Genomic DNA, 22348 nt, shown 5'->3' with positions numbered 1-22348 from the left:
GAAAAACATTTGAAGGATTCACAATATGCGAGGGGACTTACTTTCCAAGGTGATGAGAACAGTGTCTCGGTCCAGCTGGGTTACCTGCATGGCTCTGAGTGCTCCACTATCTCCTGACGCACGGAAAGAAGGAAGCTTGTTGAAACAAGTTGAAGCTTGAAGCTTCAGGAAGTCAGCAGAGAAATTCAGAAACGGTCCTACCTGGCACTGGAACAGGAGCGCCGTTCAGCTCTATAATATCAAACCTGAGCTGTTGGCCGGTTGGTGGTTTATCATTACTACAGTCTCTCACTCCAACACACAGCTAAGGAAACTCATCTGTTGCCAACACCAGCAGTTCAAATATCGGAAGAGAATCTGGGAGCCTGATGGTGAGTTGCTGTGAAACAGTCACCAAGGAAACAAGAAAAACTAAATAAATTCTCTGTGGTCGGCATGAAGCTGGACACTTTGGTGACAGTGGCAGAGAAAAGGACATTAAAGAAACTGATGGACATTATGGACAATGCTGGGCATCCTCTGCACGTGCTCGGAAATAATCAGAGGAGCCTATTCAGCGACAGGTTGCTTCTCTCAAAGTCAAGAACCAACAGGCTTAAAAACTCCTTTGTCCCACACGCCATCAAACTGTTTAACTCCTCGTTGGAGGGGAGAGGGAGGGGAGACAGGAGGACAAAGGCGAGTGGGAACAACTGAGCTGTAGTGCCTTTTCACTGTGCAATATTTGCAATATTTTTTTATATTTGACCTTTTTTGTGGGGCAAATAATATTGACACCAGTCATTTTGAGTTTTTCTGAAATGATTCTGTTGTTGTGTACAAAATATTTAAAAAAAATTAAGCTATAGGGAAATCTTCTGGTTGCAAATCCTGTTTAAAAAAGCACTTGGGACAATTGTGTTGGAGACAGCTTTTGTTATAATATCAATAATATTTCTATGAATATGGGATACTGTTACATGTTTGCATAGACTTTTGTGGAATATGGAGACACTCCTGGCATTATATGAGCAAAGTGAGACTCATTTTTTAGGGTTGGTGGAGATGAGTGTGAAGATCCAAACAATCCCTGTCAGTGATGGAGAAGCTTTGATGAAAATATTTGGTAAAAAGTTCACCAGCATGAAGGAAATGAAGTTTCAAACTTTCCTTAGGAGGAGCCCAGCACGCCTGCTTAAAGAATAGTAAGTGTGGCGATGTGGATGCTTGCAGCGACTGCTGTATAGAGGCCATCCTGCTACACATGAAACACATCAGAGTCATAATTGTTATTTTAGTCACGTGTTTGTTTATTATCCTTATTGTTTTATCTGGGACTATTTGCAGACATCTCAGAGAGAGGAGACACCAGCATCTGAACAGAGACTCAAACCAGCAACCTGCAGCTCCCTGCTTGGCTGCTCCAGTTTTCTCCTCACTCATGTTGCCCACCAGTGATTTCTAGCTGCCCACCCACACAGCAGGCTAGAATATGCGCTGAGCCTCAGGAATTACAGGAGGTGCAGGAAGCTTTTGAAGAGGAAAGAAGGAAAATGCAGTTGGAAACACAAGAAGCTTCAAATGTAACGGCTGAAGCTGAAACACTAAGGAAGGAATTACTGCATGTGAAGCAACAACTTGAAGAGGAGAAAAAATGTAAACATGAGGCAGAAAATGAGATTGAAAATATGAAGAAAGAATTGTTGGAAGCTCAAAAAGTGTTGGAGGAAGAGAAAGTTAAAATACAGGAAGCAAAGAAAGAAATGGAAGATACAAAGAGTTACACTCAAAGCATGAAGAAGGAACTGATGAAAGTGCAAGAGGAACTTGCAGAAGAGAAAATTCAGTTGAAGGCATTCAAGAAAGAAACGACGGTGACCAAGAAAGGCTGCAAAGATGAACTTAAAGAAATACAAAAGCACAAAAAGGAAGCTAAAGAGCTCCTCAAACACAAAGGGAAACTGGCCAAACAGCAGCTGAAAGAAACATTTAAAGATGCCGAGGAGAAGCTCAACAAAACCTTAAAAGAGCTGAAGGCAAAAGAAAAGCAAGCCGAGGACAGGAGGGGATTCTGGAGCAGACTGCTGAGAAAGAACTGACCCAGCAGCATCTTCCTCCTTCCCCCTCTCTCAACCTTTCTTTCACAAAAATCCCCCCAAACTTTACTTGGGACGTTTGTTTGTTTTTTAAAAACTCTATTCTGAATACATGTACTGACATACAAAAATAAAATTGCCATAACTTGACCTCATGTTGCCTGCTTCTTTTCTTGTGTGTCTGTGGATGTAAAACAGTAACACACTTTCTGCTCTGTGTGTTTTTAATCGTAAATAAATGCAATATATCTTCATTTTAAAAACTTCTGCTCTAAATCTTTTTTTAGCAAAATGCTTTTTTTGCCCCTTCCTGATTTCTTATGTTTTAACACGTTTGTTACATTTACATGTTTCCGATTTCAAGTGTTAACACAGATGGTCAGAGACAGAGGTTTGGACAGCTCTTTCCCTTTATTTGTATTTATTCAGCTTATTTTTATACTCAAAAATCCATCCACAAGCTCCAACGCGTCCAGAACTCTGCTGCCTGTATCATCACCAGGACCCCTTCTATCCACCACATCACTCCTGTCCTGCAGCAGCTTCACTGGCTCCCGGTCAAATATGGCATCAATTTCAAAATACTCTTGCACACATTTAAGGCTATTCATCATCTCTCCCCTCCATATCTCTCTGATCTGGTTAAGATCACCGCCCCATCTCGTTGTCTCAGATCTACTTCTTCCCTTTCACTCTCCGTCCCCTCCCCCCGTCTTGCCACCATGGGGAGCAGGGCTTTCAGCTGCTCTGCTCCACGACTCTGGAATTCCCGACCTCCTGATTTAAGAAACATCTCTTCCTTCTCTCTCTTTAAGTCCCAACTCAAAACTCACTTGTTCAAAATAGCTTATCCTCCCACTCTGCTCTTTTATTAGTTTATGTCTTATGCTTTTACGATTGTGTGAACTGCTTGCTTTTATCTTGCTTTTTATTCTAATGTGTACAGTGACCTTGAGTGTTTTGAAAGGCGCTTTCAAATAAAATGTATTATTATTATCTTTGAAATATCTCAGTGTGACACTGATACTGTACATGAGTGTGGTAGGTTTTGAAAACAGCATCAGCAGAGTACACAGCAAAGGGGAAAGGAACAATTGTTACTTTCAAATTTTATACAAAACATCCAATCCTGGATCATATCCATATCCACTTAGGATTGAGTGATCCAAATACACCACATTGTGCCAATAACCACGGCATAGCAGCTGATGAGCAGCAGATAGATACTGCTCATGGCACCACTGGTGCAACTAGACTTGCAGTCAAGACCGCCTAAACCAAGACCAAGACCAGAGGGTATCGAGACCAAGACAAGACTAAGAACAAGTCGAGACGAAGTCGAGACGAGACCAAGACCGAGACCAAGACCAAGATGAGACGAAGTCGAGACGAGACCAAGACCAAGACCAAGACAGACAAAAAAGTCTTTAAACTGCAGCCAGATGCTGCTTCGTTTACGGGTGTCAGGCATATTTATGTGGTTTTGCTTTCTCACAGCCCTCCTCACCACTGTCTACTGTCTCACTCACTTACTGAGAGGACAGACGCACCCTCCACTTGACTGTCGCGAAATGCAGATCCAAAAGCAACAACATGGCAGGTCAAGAGACAACAGCAGTATCCTGAGCAGCGAGGGGTCCAGCAGCAACAGCAGTATGTGCAAAAGGCATCAGCAAGGAGAAAACACCATCATCATGACTGGATGGATGGAGATGCGTTTCCAACAAGCTGCAACTTCACTGTGTGTGAATGCAAATTGAGAACAGTGTCTGAGTTGGACATTTGTTACGTTTGGAGTGAAACGGCAATGGAAGAGACAGTGGGCGTAGATTTCGTTTTGGCATTGGTGGGGACCAATGACCAATGATTCAGTTTTTTTTTCCTTTTTGTCTGTGCTTCTTGATAACAAAAGGAGAAATGTACTTGCCTAAATATGCTCTTCTACATGCTTTTAAACCATTTAAAATTACAATTGATAGTTTTATATGAGTTATATAATGCTAAATTACAATTAAACAAATGACTAAGTATTTTAGACTTTCAGTCAGCAAGCCGGCCTAAAAATACATCAACGTAAACATACTGGCGACAAACTGAAATACTGCAAAGAATGTGGGAGAAGCTTCCCCACGTCAGGTGACTTAAAACGACATGAACTCTTTCACAGTTGGGTCAAAAAGCATCTCTGTGATCAGTGTGGGTCATCCTTCACCACTGCAGGTGACCTTAAAACACACAAACGAGTCCTCACAGGAGAGAAACCATACAAGCGCAGACACTGTGACAAAAGCTTCTCACATTCAAGTAATTGTAACGAGCATGAACGTACACACATGGAAGGAAACTACAGCTGTGAGCAGTGTGACAAGAGCTTCAGTAATCTCAGTTCATACTCTGCACACAAACAATCCCACGTTACTAATAAACTGTTTCACTGTTACCAATGTGCCAAAACATTCACTTCATTATCTGCTCTGTGCAAACATCAGCGCGATCACGCAGGGCTGAAATCGTTCCCATCACAGGACGACACCGAATCTGAAGAGAGAGAAACATCCTCTTCTGGTTTCAGAGTCCAACTTAAAACCCTGGAGATCAGGCTCCACAGAGTTCAGATCGGCTCTCCTTAAAGATCTAATGAGGCTATGAATCAAAATGTTCCTGTAGTTCCATTTTAATCTTTATAAATTGTTCTGTAGTGTTTGTGTTCAGTGGTTACCTTTTTTTTCAGTGGTTGGATGAAAAATCAGTTTCCTGTTGTTCAAGTTTTTATTGAATGTATTTTATTAAAGTTCTTAAATAAAGTTAAAAAAAAAAGTTAAATAAAGAATTGTTTGAACGACAAAGATTTGGAGCCATGATGTCATTTCCTGTATTTCAGAGTAAAGACTGAAGTGACAAATGGAAACATGTTTACAGTCATGGAATAAACACTGATGGGTCATCTGTAGGAAGAACTATTGCTGACCTGACAGACTCGACCTTGTTTACAAAGAAAGAAAGGAACTGATTACATGTGTCAGCAGAGGCTTTCAGGGTTGTTTAGAATAGAGCTGATAGTGTTAAAGAGAACACGGGGATTATGACAATTTAACACAATGATCTGAGAAAAATATCTGTTTCTCTCATTTTCACTGTATTCTGATCAAATTTCCAACATTCTTTTAACATTTCAAAAGAAACCTGCAATTTGTCTTTCTTCCACTTCCACTCTGCTCTCCTACACTGACGCCTGACCAATGTTCCCTCTAAGCTGCAGGCGTGAGCAATTGCACACTGCAGGCACGGTCTCTGCGCACAGTACATCTGTGTTGCGCACAAAAAAATCCAACCTGAATTGAAATGAAAATTAAAACTTTAACAATCCTGTTTTGCAGTGTTAGTCAGTGACTGGCTGCTCCTGTATGGGATCAGAACGATGCCACCTTATCCCATAGTCCAGCCAGTAATGCGATTCACATCCGTATATACGCAGCTAATCAACGTGGTTGACAGGCTATGACAGCGTCCTTATGTGCCGGTGTTTTAGCGAGCAAAGCGGCTGATGAGGAGTGAAGCCACGTTAATGACAACGTGTACAACCATTGGAGATGTGAGCAGGACAGACGGAACAACTGACGGAAAATGTGTGGACTTTCTACCAGTTTTTAAATTGTGTTGATCGGCCACGTAAAACCAGAGTTATGATAAAAATATTTGTAATGTTTGGTTTTCTTCCTGAATACTATCGTTGTTTATATTTACTGCGGGAAGAAACGGTAAAAACGGCGTTTTATAAGGAAAACGCTCGAAAGCCTGTGAGCAAAAAAAACAAAAACCCCAAAAAACCCACCCTTTCCTATTGGTCGAAAGATGTACCATGTCAACCAATCAAAAAATTCAATTCAAGTCAATTTTATTTGTATAGCGCCAAATCACAACAAAAGTCGCCTCAAGGCGCTTCATAGGTAAAAATGATATCGCAACAGTTGTTTAGGGAGGGGGAAGTTTTAGGAGTGACGGCGTGTTTGAGATGTGAGAGATTTGCCACGTTTAGCACAAATCTTGTGTAGTTAGTGTGTAGTGTAGTCAATACGTTTGTTGTGTGTGTCAGAACAATGAGACGACTGCTGAATGTTACAGGTGTTACAGCAGTGATACATCTGCTGCTGTCAGGCCTGCAGGTATCAGGCTGTTGTTCTCCTTCATCTCAAGTGGACAGAAATTATTTTTGGAGCGGCACAAATAATTTGTGTGGCATCAGATTCTCGCTTTGGCTGTGAGAGGTCCCGGGTTCAAATCCTGGACGAGCCCACGTGTTGTCTATAGAGCCTCTCAGCTGCCACATGTTGTTTAGGCTCCATTTGAAAGAATCTCTGCAGCTGCACACATGTTCCCATAGTCCCTCATACAGGGACAGCTAACAGAGCTGATATGAAGGATGTCGTTGGCCTTGTTCTTATTGTTTACCATTTGAATTCTCCAAAAAGTTTTTCTAAGGTAATTATTTGTTATTCATGTTAACAAGATAACACAGAGTTTTATTTTAGACTAAATAATAGAATTCAATTCAAACTTGTACACAGAACTACTACAATACACAGTTATGTATCATATATTATAAATGTGTAACTCTCTCACACAATATTAAGAATATGCATGTGGAAAAACGCACATCAGTTTTACTGATACACAAAAATAAACATCAGTAAACATTAGTGCTTCAGTACCACAAAGGAATCTCTTTCAGTGCATTATGCACACATGTAACTTATGTACCAAGTGAAATAAAATATTACAGATGAAAATTATGTGATGATTTTAACTGCAAAATTCAGATTTTAGGGTCAAAATTTGACTTAATTTGTGGTGTAAGGTTTGTGGTTATAAAGCTTGACGCTGTCATGCTCATCTGTATGACTATATGCTCATGCCACTGTGTTGATTGCAGTGGGTGCATGCTTCATGTTGCAGGGTTTTTCTTCAGGTACTCTTTTTTTGTCCGCCATGATCTAAACACATGCACCTCATTGGAAGCTCTAAATAACCCACCTAAATTGGTTCTTAATTTAAAATGAAAAGTGATCATCTGAAAATTAGACGAAAGCTTATTTGTGACAATCTAAGAAACATGTAATTGAAGCTGCTCCTCTTTGCTGTGGGCAGGTTTGAGAGCAGCCACCTGGGCTTCGCTGGAGAGCAGCAGGAGCAGCCTCAGCACCTCACTCCTCCTCGGCCTGCAAGCACACCTCTGCTGTGACCTGGAAAATGCCTAAGGAAGCTTTTCCCTTTTCACTTTGGGTGTAAACGGTCCTGGGTTCAAATCCCTGATGAGCCTGTTTGGTATTTGTGGCTTTGCTGTTGAACTGTTCATGCAAGTCCTGGGCAACTGCAATTTGCTATTTTCAGATGTCATAAAAACTCCCTCAAAAGCCTTCAGCTGATCCAAAATGCTGGAGCGAGAGTACTGGCAGGGCCTAGAAAGAGAGAGCATAACGTTCAAGACTCGAGATTTTTTATTTGTCACATGCATAGTCATTAAATTACAAAAAAAACAGTGAACTGCTCCTTTGACTGTACAAAAAAAGACTTTATATATAATAAGTAAATAAATTTTAAAAGTCTGGAAATTTTAAATCAAAAATCTGAAAATGTACATTGTGCAAATGGAGCGTTAACGTGTCTTGTGCCATATTAGCACAGCAAAGTATTGACAGAGCAGTGCAAGTAAACAAGTGACCAGAGTAATATAAACAGAGTAATTCAACTGAGTGACCAGAGAAGTGTGAACAGATTGATATAAGGTCCTGTTTCAGTCACTTATTGATGCTATGAGGGGAGTGGGGGCATGTTCTGATTTAGGACTCGTATGGCCTGAGGAGAGAAGCTCCTCCTTGAGTCTCTGTTTTGGCCCCGATGGTGTGGAACCTTCTGCCTGGTTGCAGAAGTCAAAGCATTTTGTTACTGGGATGGGACCAGTCCTTTAATATCTGAGATGCTCTGGACCAACATCTCCTGGTGTAAATGTCCTGTAGGGAAGTTTTATTTGTGGATCATACTGTATTTGCATTTGTAACGCGTTCTGACGCACGGATCACTCTGCTTTTCAATCCTGGACACAGTTATTCCCACACCAGGAAGTGATGTTCTGTGTGAGGATGCTCTCCACAGCGCCTGAATAGAAAGTTCTGAGGACCACTGGAAAAACCTGATAACTTCCTGAGTTGTCGGAGACAGTACAGGCGCTTGCCTAGCCTTTTTGGACTGGACGTGAATGTGAGCAGACCATTTCAGGAATGAGGAGATGTGAACACCGAGAAAGACAATGAAGCAGAAACTGCTAAAAGTGGGATTCAAACCCACACCTCCAGGGGAGAGTGAGCACTAAACACAGCACCTTAGACCACTCAGCCATCCTGAAACAGACTGAACTCAACTGATTTTCTGATAAATCCAGAATCCAGTTTAAACTCCTGCCCTTCACATAAAAAGTCTTGAATGAACCTTTGGTCCAACTGTTCTTCACACCTGACTGGTAACAAGATGGCGCTGGTGTGCGTGGTTGCTCGTCTGTCACTCTGAAGTTTGTTTCTATTATTTCTGACCTGTGTCATTCACCAAACAAAGTCTCTGCTGAGGTATAATCGCCAGACATGATGATCATCTTTTATTGAAAAGGTCGGCACCACCAGGCCTCTTATCACATCTCCTGACTCTGACCCCTCTGTCTCTGTCCCTTGCACTGCTGATTTTAATAATAATAATGGATTGGATTTATATAGCGCTTTTCAAGGCACCCAAAGCACTTTACAATGCCACTATTCATTCACTCTCGCATTCACACACTGGTGGAGGCAAGCTACGGTTGTAGCCACAGCTGCCCTGGGGGGTGTCATATTAACCCCGCAGGTTCCCCCAGGATCCTTTCCCTCCACGATTTTTAAAAGAAATCTTTCCTAGTATAGGGCAGTCTGTCCTTGACATTATTAACAGCAGTCTGTCCTCTGGTGTGGTTCCTGCAATTTTCAAACATGCAGTAGGGCAGCCACTGCTTAAGAAACCTGGCCTTGATCACACAGTTTTAGCTAATTATAGACCGATTTCCAAGCTGCATTTTCTTTCCAAGTGTTAGAGAAAAATGTTTTGTGTCAACTGAAATATTTTATAGATGTAATGGCATCCTTGAGGTTTGTCAATCAGGATTTAAAACCCTTTATAGCACAGAATCTGCATTCTTAAAGGTCTTTATTCTGGTACCCACGTTGTTCTGGTCTTGCTTGACCTGACTGCTGCTTTTGACACAGTAGACGACAACATCCTATTATCTTGGTTAAAGGATGTAGTGGTTATTGGTGGCACTGAACTTAATTGGTTTAGTCTTATTTGGCAAACAGAACTTTCTCTGTCAGCTTCTCGGTTCCAAATCATCTTCTGCTTCTCTGTCATGTGGCGTCCCACAGGGGTCAAGTTTAGGGCTCTTTTTACTGTATATATTGCCTTTGGGTTTCATCCCTTAAGAGGCATGGGATCTCTTTTCATTGTTCCACTGATGACTGTTAAATGTATTTGCCACTAAAGCAGAAGGATGGCATCTCCATAAAACCTCTCTTGACATGTCTAAATAACATTAAAGCTTGGTTGGCTTTAACCCTTTAAGACCTACCATAGAACCAAGTCCGCCAGAGCTTATATTATATTTTTACCTGCTGTGGAGCCATTTTTGGGAGCATTTCAAGTTGCTTTACATCAATACAACCATTATAACCCAAGTTTTAATAATATGTGTGCATTAAGTGCATAGTAATTACATAAATTGCAAAAAAGTGCAATAAACTACAAAAAAAATTTTAAATCGTTTTTGTTTTTTTAACATATATTTCTAGTTAGAGAAATTTAAGAGGCTTATCCCTCAAAACTGTAAATACAAAAAAGTTGCACAAAATAGTTTCCCTACCACAGGAAATTTATTTTGAGTGTCTTCATGCTTTTATTTTTGAAATACACCAATTTTTATATACTGCAGGAAAAATGAAAATAAATATTATAATGCAAATTTGCAAAAAAGCAGCATGTGCATCAAAATAAACTATTTCCAGCAGTGCAATATGAGTCCTAAGCATCCCACAAACGACACAGAAAGTCATAAAGTCAAAGATAACTCTTAAAAACACAATTATAGGCTCATGAGGCCCTGATGGTAAAAAAAAGAAACACTACATTTCTGCGAAAACGACATCACTTCCGGTTTCGGGCAGGTATGGCGGACATGTGAAAGTTCGCGCTGACGTCTATTCCAACATAGGAAGTGTTATGAACAGCTGATCAGATCGGCAAAGCGTGTTTCTGGAATATTATGTTTGTGTTGCTGCAAATGGTTTTTATGCAGTTTTTGCAAAGCTATATGTGGAAGGAAACCGTGACCTAGGACAAGCTGATGGCATAAGATGTAAGTACAACTCCTCCGGTTTCATATGCAAAAAATATTTTTGTGCTAGCTTACGTGGTTGCAGTGCTACCGGGATTTAAAAATAGTTATGCAAAACAGAGCGTGCCCGCTCCGATCGGCTTTAAAGGGTTAAACTTCTTAAATTCTAATGATAAGAAAACAGAGATGTTGGCGTTTTGAACTAGTGGTCCTTGTGAGTCCTCCTCTGTTGGTTTGGGACCCCTGGAAGTTTATCTTAAACCTTTTATTACTGACTTTGGTTTTAAGTTAGACAGTGATTTTAAATTGGACAGCCAAGTTAGAGCAGTGGTGAAGTCCAGTTTTTATCATTTAAGGTGACTGACAAGAGTGAAATCTTTTCTTTCTCTGCAGCACTTTGAAGGATTTTACTTTTATTTCCTCAGTTAGTTATTATTACTCTCTTGCTCTCTAAACTAAACTGAAATACATAAACTCACAATAGAACGTAAGTGAAACTAAACTAAATTAAAAACAAACGAAGAAAATGAAAATGCAAAACTAGAGTAACTCTGCAGTTACCCCCACCCACTGTCGTAGAAGCTGAATAGTGTGAGTGGGCATCAAGGGGCAATGGAGGCTGACTGTAGGTGAGCAGCCTGAAGTTTAGAGTGTCGTGGAGAGTTAGCAAAACAAAAACACCGTCCCACTTTTAACCCCTGACTTTGACAGACGTCGTCTCTTTTGATGCAACCTCTGGTGATTAATGTAAGAAACAAGATTACCTTTCATGTGTTTCTGTTTAAGCTCAAATTGGTTTGATGGTTGGAGGTTTTCTCAGTGTTCATCAGTCACTCTTGACCTGGTGTTATCATATGGTTTATCTGTTTTTAATTTGGAAATTGGGGATTCAGTGTTCTCTCATCACAAACCTGTTTCTCTTGCGCATGAGTTTAAAGCTCGCACTCCACCCCACCGCTACTCTCTTCTGCTCCACTTTTATAAAGAAAATCTTTACCGACCCTGAGATTACTTATTGGGCCCACCCCAGATGAGATGCTTTTGCAGTTCCAGGAAACCTGTACTCAGACCCTGAACACTGTGAACCCATTAAAAACCAGGCGCCCAAAACGTGTTCCACAGCCCTGGTTAAATGAATCCACCCGAGCAGTCAGGCGTCAGTGTAGGAGAGCAGAGTGGAAGTGGAAGAAAGACAAATTGCAGGTTTCTTTTGAAATGTTAAAAGAATGTTGGAAATTTGATCAGAATACAGTGAAAGTGAGAGAAACAGATATTTTTCTCAGATCATTGTGTTAAATTGTCATAATCCCCGTGTTCTTTAAGACTATCAGCTCTACTCTAAACAACCCTGAAAGCCTCTGCTGACACATGTAATCAGCTCCTTTCTTTCTTTGTAAACAAGGTCGAGTCTGTCAGGTCAGCAATAGTTCTTCCTGCAGATGACCCATCAGTGTTTATTCCATGACTGTAAACATGTTTCTATTTGTCACTTCAGTCTTTACTCTGAAATACAGGAAATGACATCATGGCTCAAAATCTTTGTTGTTAAACCAATTCTTTATTTAACTTTTTTTTTGGCTTTATTTAACAAAATACATTCAATAAAAACTTGAACAACAGGAAACTGATTTTTCATCCAACCACTCCAGAGAATTCCCAGAAGTTAGGAACAGAGCAGCTGTGACATCTGTCTATGTTGTTATGCTCAGCGTCTTTTAGTTTACATTTTGACTGCACAATTGTGAGCTCTTTGTTATGCACAATCACGTAGCACAACATTATATACGACATTATATACATTATATACCAGGTAGTCCAACTTCAGTAACCCCTCAAACGCCACTGCTGTTTAGTTTTCTGTCTTCATTTATGTTGGTAGTGGTAGCAGAGCTGTACGTTTGAATTAGTTTCAAAAATCTCTCAGTCAGAACATGGTATGAAATGTTTAGGTGGAAACTAGCGAGCTAACTTCCTGTTAACTTGTAACTCCATTAAATTTAACAACTTCTGTTTTCATGGATGCCTGGATGTTAAACTTAATTGTTACACCTGGTAAAGCAGCAACGCTGATGATTTTATTAAAGATGAAAGAATTAGACCGTTTTTAACTCTGAGTGTTCGTTTGACTTTGGGACCTGAAGGGAACAGAGTTTTGGACCCAGATTACTCCGTGAAGCTCCTCACCACAGCAGCCGTAATGCTCTGACAATCCATCAAAACATTTTCTAACAGATTTCTGCACACCAAAATCGGTTCGAGGTCAGTAAGCACAACCAGAATTCATACATAAAGCACACTCTTGATTTTTGAGAAAATTAAAGGATTTTAAGTGTGCCTTATAGTGTAGAAAATACGTTATACAGAAGAAAAGAATATATCGCGATATATATCGTTACACACGTGCTTCAAATTATACTGCGATATGGATTTTAGGCCACATCGCCCAGCCCTAATATATAGTGTATAAACTCAAAATACACATTTCACTTAAAAATTAAGATGTGAAAATGTGAACAAATCAACTTCATGGACCGATAGAGCTGGGTGTCATCTGCATAGCAGTGAAAATGTATGCTATGTCTTCTAATGATGCTGCCTAAGGGAAGCATGTATAATGTAAACAGAATTGGTCCTAGCACTGAACCCTGTGGAACTCCATAGTTAACCTCAGTGTGTGAAGAGGACTCTCCATTTACATGCACAAACTGGAGTCTATTAGATAGATATGATACAAGCCACTGCAGCGCAGTACCTGTAATACCTACAGCATGTTCTAATCGCTCTAATAGGATATTATGGTCGACAGTATCGAACGCTGCACTGAGGTCAAGCAGGACAAGCACAGAGATGAGTCCACTGTCAGAGGCCATAAGAAGATCATTTGTAACCTTCACTAAAGCTGTTTCTGTGCTGTGATGAGCTCTGAAACCTGACTGAAACTCTTCAAATAAGCCATTCCTCTGCAGATGATCTGTTAGCTGTTTGACAACTACTCTTTCAAGGATGTTTGATATAAAGGAAGGTTGGAGATTGGCCTATAATTAGCTAAGACTGCTGGGTCTAGAGATGCTTTTTGAGTAAAGGTTTAACTACAGCCAGCTTGAAGGCCTGTGGTACATAGCTGATTATTAGAGATAAGTTGATCATATTTAAGATCGAAGAATTAATTAATGGCAGGACTTCTTTGAGCAGTTTTGTAGGAATGGGGTCTAAAAGACACGTTGATGGTTTGGAGGAAGCAATTATAGAAGTTAACTCAGAAAGATCAATTGGAGAAAAAGAGTCTAACTTAACATCAATGGTATTAAGAGTAGCTCTAGATAATATTACATCTGTGGGATGATTATTGGTAATTTTTTTCTCTAATGATAAAAATTTTATTTTTGAAGAAGTTCATGAAGTCATTACTAGTTAACGTTAAAGGGATGGTTGGCTCAACAGAGCTCTGACTGTTTGTCAGCCTGGCTACAGAGCTGAAGAGAAACCTGGGGTTGTTCTTATTTTCTCCAATCAGTGATGAATAGTAAGATGTTCTGGCTTTGTGGAGGGCTTTCTTATAAAGCAGCAAACTATTTCTCCAGGCTAAATGATGATCCTCTAAATTTGTGACACGCCATTTCCTCTCCAGATTACGAGTCATCTGCTTTGGGCTACGTGTTTGAGAATTATACCACGGAGTCAGGTACTTCTGATTTGAGGCCTTAGTTTTCACAGGAGCTACAGTATCCAGAGTCGTACGTAGTGAGGAGGTAAAATTATTAACAAGATAATCGACCTCTGTAGCGTTCAGATAGCTGCTCTGCTCTGTGTTGGTACAGGGCATTGAAGATGATAACAGTGGGAGGATTATATTCTTAAAGTCTAAAGTGTTGAATTGAACTGAGTATGTCATCTGTTCAAAGCCTCTCCCAGTCAGTGCTGTTCTCTGTGCCTGTCTTACTGTACATGATGTTATTAGCACAAACACTTTAGAGGTGATAATTTAGGACTTCAACAACACAGACTGCAATGTAGTTAAGCGTCTTACAGTTAGTTTTGAATGAACTTAAAAAACAACACAAGCCAAGATCTGTCTCCTCCTATTTTTTGTGTCACATAAGAAAGAAGCATCAATATCTGATGAGAAGACTTATTAATTTGGCCTTTGACATGGTCTTACTGAGGTGATGAAGTGAAATATGCATCCTTTTTTTGGTAATGTGCTGGAAAAGTTTGAACTTGGACATTGAACGTCCTTACAAAGTGCTTGAATTTGACCCTGAAAAAGGTTTATGAACCCAGAAAAAGTCAGACTTGGAGTAAAAACCTCTCATAGCAAGTTAATCATTAAAATGATTTGATGCTTTCAGCACAGAATTTAGTCACACAGTCAGGACAGCATCTGGTTTACCTTCATCGGTAAACATGCTTATGCAGCGGGGGAGCTGGCCCCAGGGAGGGGTCACTTGCCCCTCCCTTCCTTCCCTCCCCATCTCCAGCTGCCTCCCTCTTCCCGCTCCACCACAATCATCCACACATGCAGGGCCTTGGGGTAAGGGTGTGTCACCAGGGTGCAGGGGAGGCATCCCCCCCTCTGTCCCCTTCTGGCTGCCTGTGCCTCAATTTTATCTCACAACTTAGACATTCACATTACTCACACTCTCATAACACATACATATAGGATCTTGGGGGTGGGCACGCTACACGGACTTCAAAAGACCATCAGGGTGTACACCTCACCCGTGGCGTCGTTGCCCAGCTCTCAATTTTAAATACACGTAGACACTGAGGGCTATCAGGAGGGGCTGTGCGCTTACCTGCTGCTCTCTGGCAGGTAGCTCCATGCCCTCCTGGGTTTTAAATGCACCTTAGAACACACATGCATCAACACTACATATGAGGGGGTGGAGGGAGGTTTGGAGTCTTCTCACAAAAAGAAACCTTTGCGAGGATTCCTTCTACACCCAGTTTGAGTAAAAACTAACTGAAACACAAGGAAAGAAGATAAGATCAACTAAATAAGGGTTGGCACAGTTGTATAATAATACTTAGTACTGGCAGCCACCAGCGCTAAGCCTCAGCCTCCCAGTAGACACACCTATGGTACCGATTTAAAATCCTACATGTCTTTGTTCTCAGGTTATCACGTTCACAAACTTTGGTGTCCACGCTATTTGCCTGCCAGGCTGACAATGATTTAGATCACAGAAATCCAACAACATTTTTAAGCTGTTATTCCTGGTTTCACAGTGGAAAACTCCGGGTAACGTCCATTATCTTTGCTCCTGTATAAGACTTTCCTGAATGCTGAGGTTTGGTCTTCCACATGAAATTCAGTACTTTTGTTTCGGTTTCATTAATGATGCATTGATTTTGGACATCTATGTAATATATATGTGATACACGACAGTCTTTGAGTCCGTCCTTCTCATATATAATCCCACTGTTTTTGCACTTCAGATGATTCCAGTAATGACTGATTTAAAAAAGAAATTGTGAAATATTTCTAATGAACTCACCACGATTCTTATTTCAAACTTCATTAAGAGCTACTGGATCAACAGGGGTGTCCTGAATTTGTTAGTAATATAATATAGTAATATATTATTATTAGTTTTAATTATTTAGTCAAAAATCAATTCCAGACTGCTCCGAAAGAAATCAAAAAGAAAAGGACATTTTCTGAAGACTGAGCTTTAATGCCAGATATCTATACGATCCAAATGTAAACACACACTTGTAGTGACTAAAATTATTCATTTTCACAGGTTGTGTGTCAATTGTTTGAGAAAATCTGGTGTTAATGTCCCCTCCCCCCACAAAAATGATCACAAGGAAGTGCTGAGGTTATTACCAGGATGTCCTAAAAGCTCTCAGTTAATCCAACATGCTGCAGCGAGAGTCCTGACAGGGACTAGAAACAGAACATTTATTGGCTCCAGAATAAAAGATTCAAAATCCTCACACACAAGGTTTTTGAATAATCAGCCCCTGTCTTATCTTAATGACCTTATAGTACCATATCACCCCATTAGAGCACTTCACTCCGAGTATTTAAAAGTAAAATGGGAGCCAGACCCTTCGGTTTCCAGGCCCCTCTTGGTAAATGGTAAATGGACCGGTTCTTATATAGTGCTTTTCTACTCTGAGCGATCAATACTGGCGTCCGACAAGGATGCGTGCTATCCCCTTTCCTCTTCCTGTTGGTAATTGACTTCATCACGCGACGATCAGTTGACCAAGCTGGCATCGGTGTGCCCTGGCACAAAGCGCGTAATCTCACTGACTTGGACTTCGCAGATGACATCGCCCTGCTGGGCTCGACTCAGGAAGACCTCCAAAAGTTGACCGCGGCCCTGCAGAGGGAGGCGACGAAAGTTGGATTAAGGTACTCCGAGTTGGCTATGCACGTGCCCGCATTCCTGTCATGATCAACCAACAACGTGCTGAAGAGGTGGAGAATTTTACATATCTTGGCAGCATCATCTCAAATGACGGGGTCTCTGATCGGGATGTCGACGCCAGAGTAGGGAAGGCAGTTGGTGTCCTGCGACGTCTCCAACCTATTTGGAACTCGACCTCCCTGAATGTAAGGGTCAAGATCAGACTACTGAACTCTATCGTCTTCCCTACTGCACTTTACGCTAGTGAAACCTGGCGCTCAACAAGTGCAATTATTAAACACCTGAACGTGCTTCAACAACGTGGCCTGCGGCGAATCCTGAGAATTTCCTACCGGGACCGAATAACAAATGAGGAGGTCCTACGAAGAGCAGGCACCCGCCCATTAGCCGATGTTGTTGCAGAAAGGCGCTTCCGCTTTGCGGGCCATATTTTACGCCTACCCCCTCATCGCCCAGCTAAGATTGCCATGACATGGCGTCCACGCACTGGCAAGCGAAAGCAAGGCCGACCAAAGACCACATGGCGTCGAACATTCATGGACGATCTGAAAACTGTCGACATTGCCTGGCATGAAGCTGAAGCAGTCGCTGCTGACCGACATCGATGGAGATCACTAGCTGCCCGATGCGCCGCCCGGCGTAGGAGGAACTAAGTCTAAGTAAGTCTACTCTGAGCACTCAAAGCTTGTCTCATTCACCCGTTCACACCCATTCATACTCTGACGGATGCACCGGAGAGCAACTTTCATGCAGGATATCTGGCATGTAGACCGGGAGAAGGTGACCTGCTCCCTGTCTACATGCCACCCGTCCGTCCATCCATCCATCCATCCATCCATCCGTCCATCCACCCTTCCATCCATCCGTCCATCCATCCAAGCATCCGTCCATCCGTCTGCTTCCGCTTATCCTTTTTCAGGGTGGCGGGGGGCTGGAGCCTGTCCCAGCTGTCTTAGGGCGAGAGGCGGGGTGCACCCTGGACAGGTCCCAGTCTGTGGCAGGGCTAACACATAGACACAGACAACCATTCGCACACATTCACACCTATGGGCAATTTAGCGTTTCCAATGAACCTGTCCCCTAACTGCACGTCTTTGGACTGATGCCACTTTTCCATAATGTTGTGACACAGGCGTGTTTCTCCAAGCAGCACTGTGTTAGGACTGCAGACAGGCTTAACACAGAGCTCTGTTCTCACAGTACATACATTATCTTCATGAAATGTGCGAGACATTCACAAAAAACCTGTCAATTAGTCTGCTATGTGATCTAATGGTGCATGCTGGCGTTGAACTGTGTGCTGATAACACTGTTCCTGTAGCACAGAAAACACATGGTAACCATTCAGTTACACGAGCTTGGACCCAGAGAAGGTGCTGTTGGTGTTTTTGGACGGCGTTTATACAACGTTTCTTTTATTTAGTCTCTAAAATCTTGTTGGGCTTGAATAAAATGTATGCATATGTTATTAAAAAAATCAATTACATTCTTCAGCTTCAGATTTTGATATGCTGTCTGTCTACTTTTATGTAATTCAGGTCTAATGGCTGGTTTGCATTGTGGAAATAGAGTTAGAGTTAGAAAGGAAGACATTTATTCAGGTGGCAAGTTCGACATATCTGTACAAACCTTTAGATGCATGAACTTTTGAAGAGGCTCATACCACAAGAGTAAAACCAGGCCAGATGGGACAGCCCCGCACAGAAATGTGCTATCTGTGTATGGGTTTCTTGCTGAAACTGTCATGAAACACTGTGTGGCAGGCAGGAGATGAGGACTCAAAATGCAGGACTCACAGACTCGAGGGATGAACTCAAAACCACAGCTTTATTCGCTGGTCGCAGAAAAACGAGCATACAAAGTAAACTAAATTAAACTGGGGAATAATACACTAGAGACAGGGAGATCCACACAGCATGAGGGACGACACGACACTGACTCAGAGAAACACAGGGTTTAAATACAATGGGAAGTAACGAGGGGAATGAGACACAGAAGGAGAGCACAGCTGGGAGAAATCAGAACTGACGAGACAAGGGAGCAAAGTAGGATACACTAACATGAGACACAGACCTTCAAAGTAAAACAGGAATTAGCACAGATGCAAACAAGACTAGGGGAGACAGAGCAACTAAGAGACACAGAGGGCAGCTACTAAATACTCAGAGAACTAAACAGAATACAAGAAAATCAAACTACGACACTACACTAAAGAATAAGCTGGGACAACAAAGAGAACTAAGAACATAATACAGAAAACTCAGAGGCACAAGAAACTCAAAATACTGGGTCACTGACCCAGGACCATGACAGAAACAGAGAGAGCAGGACTAAGTGTCTGCAGTTGTTCTCCGTGAACAAACAGACTGACCAGAGTAACTCGGCATTGCTTACCTACACTGCACCTCCTACAACGTTTAGTGTCAGGAATCTTTGGCCAACAGAGAATATCCAGGTCAGAACAAGCAGACAAAATTGGGTTTACAGTATCCTCCTTCCTCAAAATCAGGTGGTAGCATCATACATGACATTATTAATACTGCTGCACCTACAGCTCCTGTTTCCCTGCATCTGTGATGGCGTGTCGTACCTGAGACTGATCCGCTCAGTGAGGCGGTTGGTGCTGAGCGACAGGCTGCTGTGTTTCTTGTGCAGATGTCCTTTCTGTTCAAACAGAGCTGGCAGGCTGTGCGAGTAAAGCTGGGCCGACTTCCCTGCAGGATGGAGCCTTTTTAGAGCAGCATATTATCGGGTGGACACAATGTTCTCCATTTGTGTCACGCTGTTTGTTACCTGATACGGACATCAGCACATTGTTCATAACATATAGCCATATACATCGCTGAGGGAGGAGCTGTGGGGAAAAGACAAGCAGTTCACTGAGACTTCAAACATCCAGCTTCAGTCATCAGACTGTTCCACAAACACCATTTCCTGGTTTTCAGTGCTCCTCCTTTCATCAGGAGCTGCACTCCTTACTCAGGTTTTTCAGGGTGATGCAATTAATGACTTGCACTTTTCTGTTATTACTTGCATTTTTACACAATGCTCTTCTACTCTGACTGACACTTTCAACTACCAGCTTGACCGCACATCACTCTTTTCTACCTCAAAACGACCAGTTACACATGTCTGCATGAATTCTGCACGCACGTTTGCACTACAAGCTGCACACAAACACGTGCACACATCCATGATTTACTCCAAACCTAACCTTCGGCGCTTTTTAACTTCCAACCCCTTCAGTGGAAACATCGGGAGAAGTTTGCCAGTGTGGGATTATAATATTATTTTATGCCATGTTAGACCCCTAATTAAAGATTGTGAATTATTATGTAGTTTTAGTTTGCATTATTCTCCTGAATTAGAAGAAGGTGATAACTATTGCATTTGTTAAACTGATTTGCATTACATTAGACTGCTGATTTATTGTGAATGAATGATATTGTTTTATGATGCATTATACTGCTGAGTTATAAGAAATACTGTTCGCAGAAAGTCATCGCCTTATTTGTCTGATTAGAAAAGAACAGAACATACTGGAGAGGTTTTCTGCCCCATCTCAGCAGGAGCAGATAAACAGGGAGCCAAGGTCGTAGCTTAGGCGCCGTGTGAGAGAAAGAATGTGAATGTTTAGGCTTTTATGATTAGGTGGGGGCCACTAGAGGCTATAAGAGTTTGATCAATGCTCCACCATTTTGAGATCTGATGCTGTCTGTGTACGGTGTCCATCTCCCACGCGTGTGATCATTAAAATCATCGTTTGACTCAACCCGGCCGGACCAGTGTTGTTATTTCGGTTTTTCCTCTTGTATCCATCCCCAGTATTTGAATCCGTAACACCATCAAACTCCTTGTTGGAGGGGAGAGGGAGGGGAGACAGGAGGACAAAGGAGGGCGGGAACAACTGAGCTGTAGTGCTTTTTTTTTCAACTGTGCAATATTTGCAATATTATTTTATATTCGACCTTTTTTGTGGGGCAAATAATATTGACACCAGTCATTTTGAGTTTTTCTGAAATGATTCTGTTGTTGTGTACAAAATATTTAAAAAAATTAAGCTATAGGGAAATCCTCTGGTTGAAAATCCTGTTTAAAAAAGCACTTGGGACAATTGTGTTGGTGACAGCTTTTGTTATAATATCAATAATATTTCTATGAATATGGGATACTGTTACATGTTTGCATAGACTTTTGTGGAATATGGAGACACTCCTGGCATTATATGAGCAAAGTGAGACTCATTTTTTAGGGTTGGTGGAGATGAGTGTGAAGATCCAAACAATCCCTGTCAGTGATGGAGAAGCTTTGATGAAAATATTTGGTAAAAAGTTCACCAGCATGAAGGAAATGACGTTTCAAACTTTCCTTAGGAGGAGCCCAGCACGCCTGCTTAAAGAATAGTAAGTGTGGCGATGTGGATGCTTGCAGCGACTGCTGTATAGAGGCCATCCTGCTACACATGAAACACATCAGAGTCATAATTGTTATTTTAGTCACGTGTTTGTTTATTATCCTTATTGTTTTATCTGGGACTGTTTGCAGACATCTCAGAGAGAGGAGACACCAGCATCTGAACAGAGACTCAAACCAGCAACCTGCAGCTCCCTGCTTGGCTGCTCCAGTTTTCTCCTCACTCATGTTGCCCACCAGTGATTTCTAGCTGCCCACCCACACAGCAGGCTAGAATATGCGCTGAGCCTCAGCACCCAATACTTGGACATGTTTTCTTTATTAAACAATGAACCAGACCCCAAAAAGTAAACAGCTGTTATTGCTAGGCAACGGGAGCAGCATTTGGAGATGCAGCACCTGACATTCCTGACCATGTGGGCGGAGCATGCATGAAATGGAATGTTCAGTAGAACTGTGTAACACAAGCACTTAGTTACAGCATGTTTCATTGTATCCAGACACAGCTAGAGACACATCTACAGCAGCATCTCTGTGCAGGACAAACGACAGCTGACGAAGAAACATCGAAAACTTCACTTCACTCCTCTACAAAACGTTGGTTCCTTTGTTTAAAAGGCCAAAATGAATCAAGGGAGATCGAGAAGAGGATCGGCGAGTGCTTCACCTCACAATACAGTACAGCTGATTCATTTTAAATTTCAAATGATACAGGCTGAAAATGTCAAATTAAAAGAAGAGGCAGAAAAATCAAGAGGAGAAGCTAAAAATTCAAAGTTTGAAACTGAAGTAGTATTGCAGGAATTACTGCATGTGGGTCTCAAACTTAAAGGAGAGAAGATGAGAAAACAACAGGCAGAAAACGAGAATGAAAACATGAAGAAAGAACTGTTGGAAGCTCAAAAAGCATTGGAGGAAGAGAAAAGCACAGCACAAGAAGCCAAAAATAAATATCAAACTGCAAAGAAGGAGGCAGGAAATGTGATGCAGGAATTACAGGAGGTGCAGGAAGCTTTTGAAGAGGAAAAAAGGAAAATGTAGTTGGAAACACAAGAAGCTGCAAATTTAATGGC

The 22348-nt window shown here is 41.6% G+C and overlaps 1 protein-coding gene across 1 annotated transcript in view; it reads right to left on the bottom strand.

Annotated features, from left to right (window-relative positions):
• LOC120744442 (mitogen-activated protein kinase kinase kinase kinase 2-like) overlaps positions 1–19284 on the bottom strand; it is a 32908-nt gene extending 13624 nt beyond the window's left edge. Inside the window, exons 1-4 of the mRNA XM_040048861.1 lie at positions 19257–19284; positions 18492–18595; positions 202–379; positions 42–113 (exon numbers count right to left, since the gene is read on the bottom strand). Coding sequence (XP_039904795.1) covers positions 42–90 — 49 coding nt within the window. The 5' untranslated portion in view covers positions 91–113; positions 202–379; positions 18492–18595; positions 19257–19284. The remainder of the gene's footprint in view (positions 1–41; positions 114–201; positions 380–18491; positions 18596–19256) is intronic.
• Between the last annotated feature and the right edge of the window lie 3064 nt (positions 19285–22348).

This window comes from Simochromis diagramma, unplaced genomic scaffold (assembly GCF_900408965.1).
Source record: "Simochromis diagramma unplaced genomic scaffold, fSimDia1.1 OVJJ01000181.1, whole genome shotgun sequence".
Taxonomy (NCBI): Eukaryota; Metazoa; Chordata; class Actinopteri; order Cichliformes; family Cichlidae; genus Simochromis; species Simochromis diagramma.
Note: the sequence above shows the minus strand (reverse complement) of the source record. Positions and strands in the feature narration are given on the sequence as shown.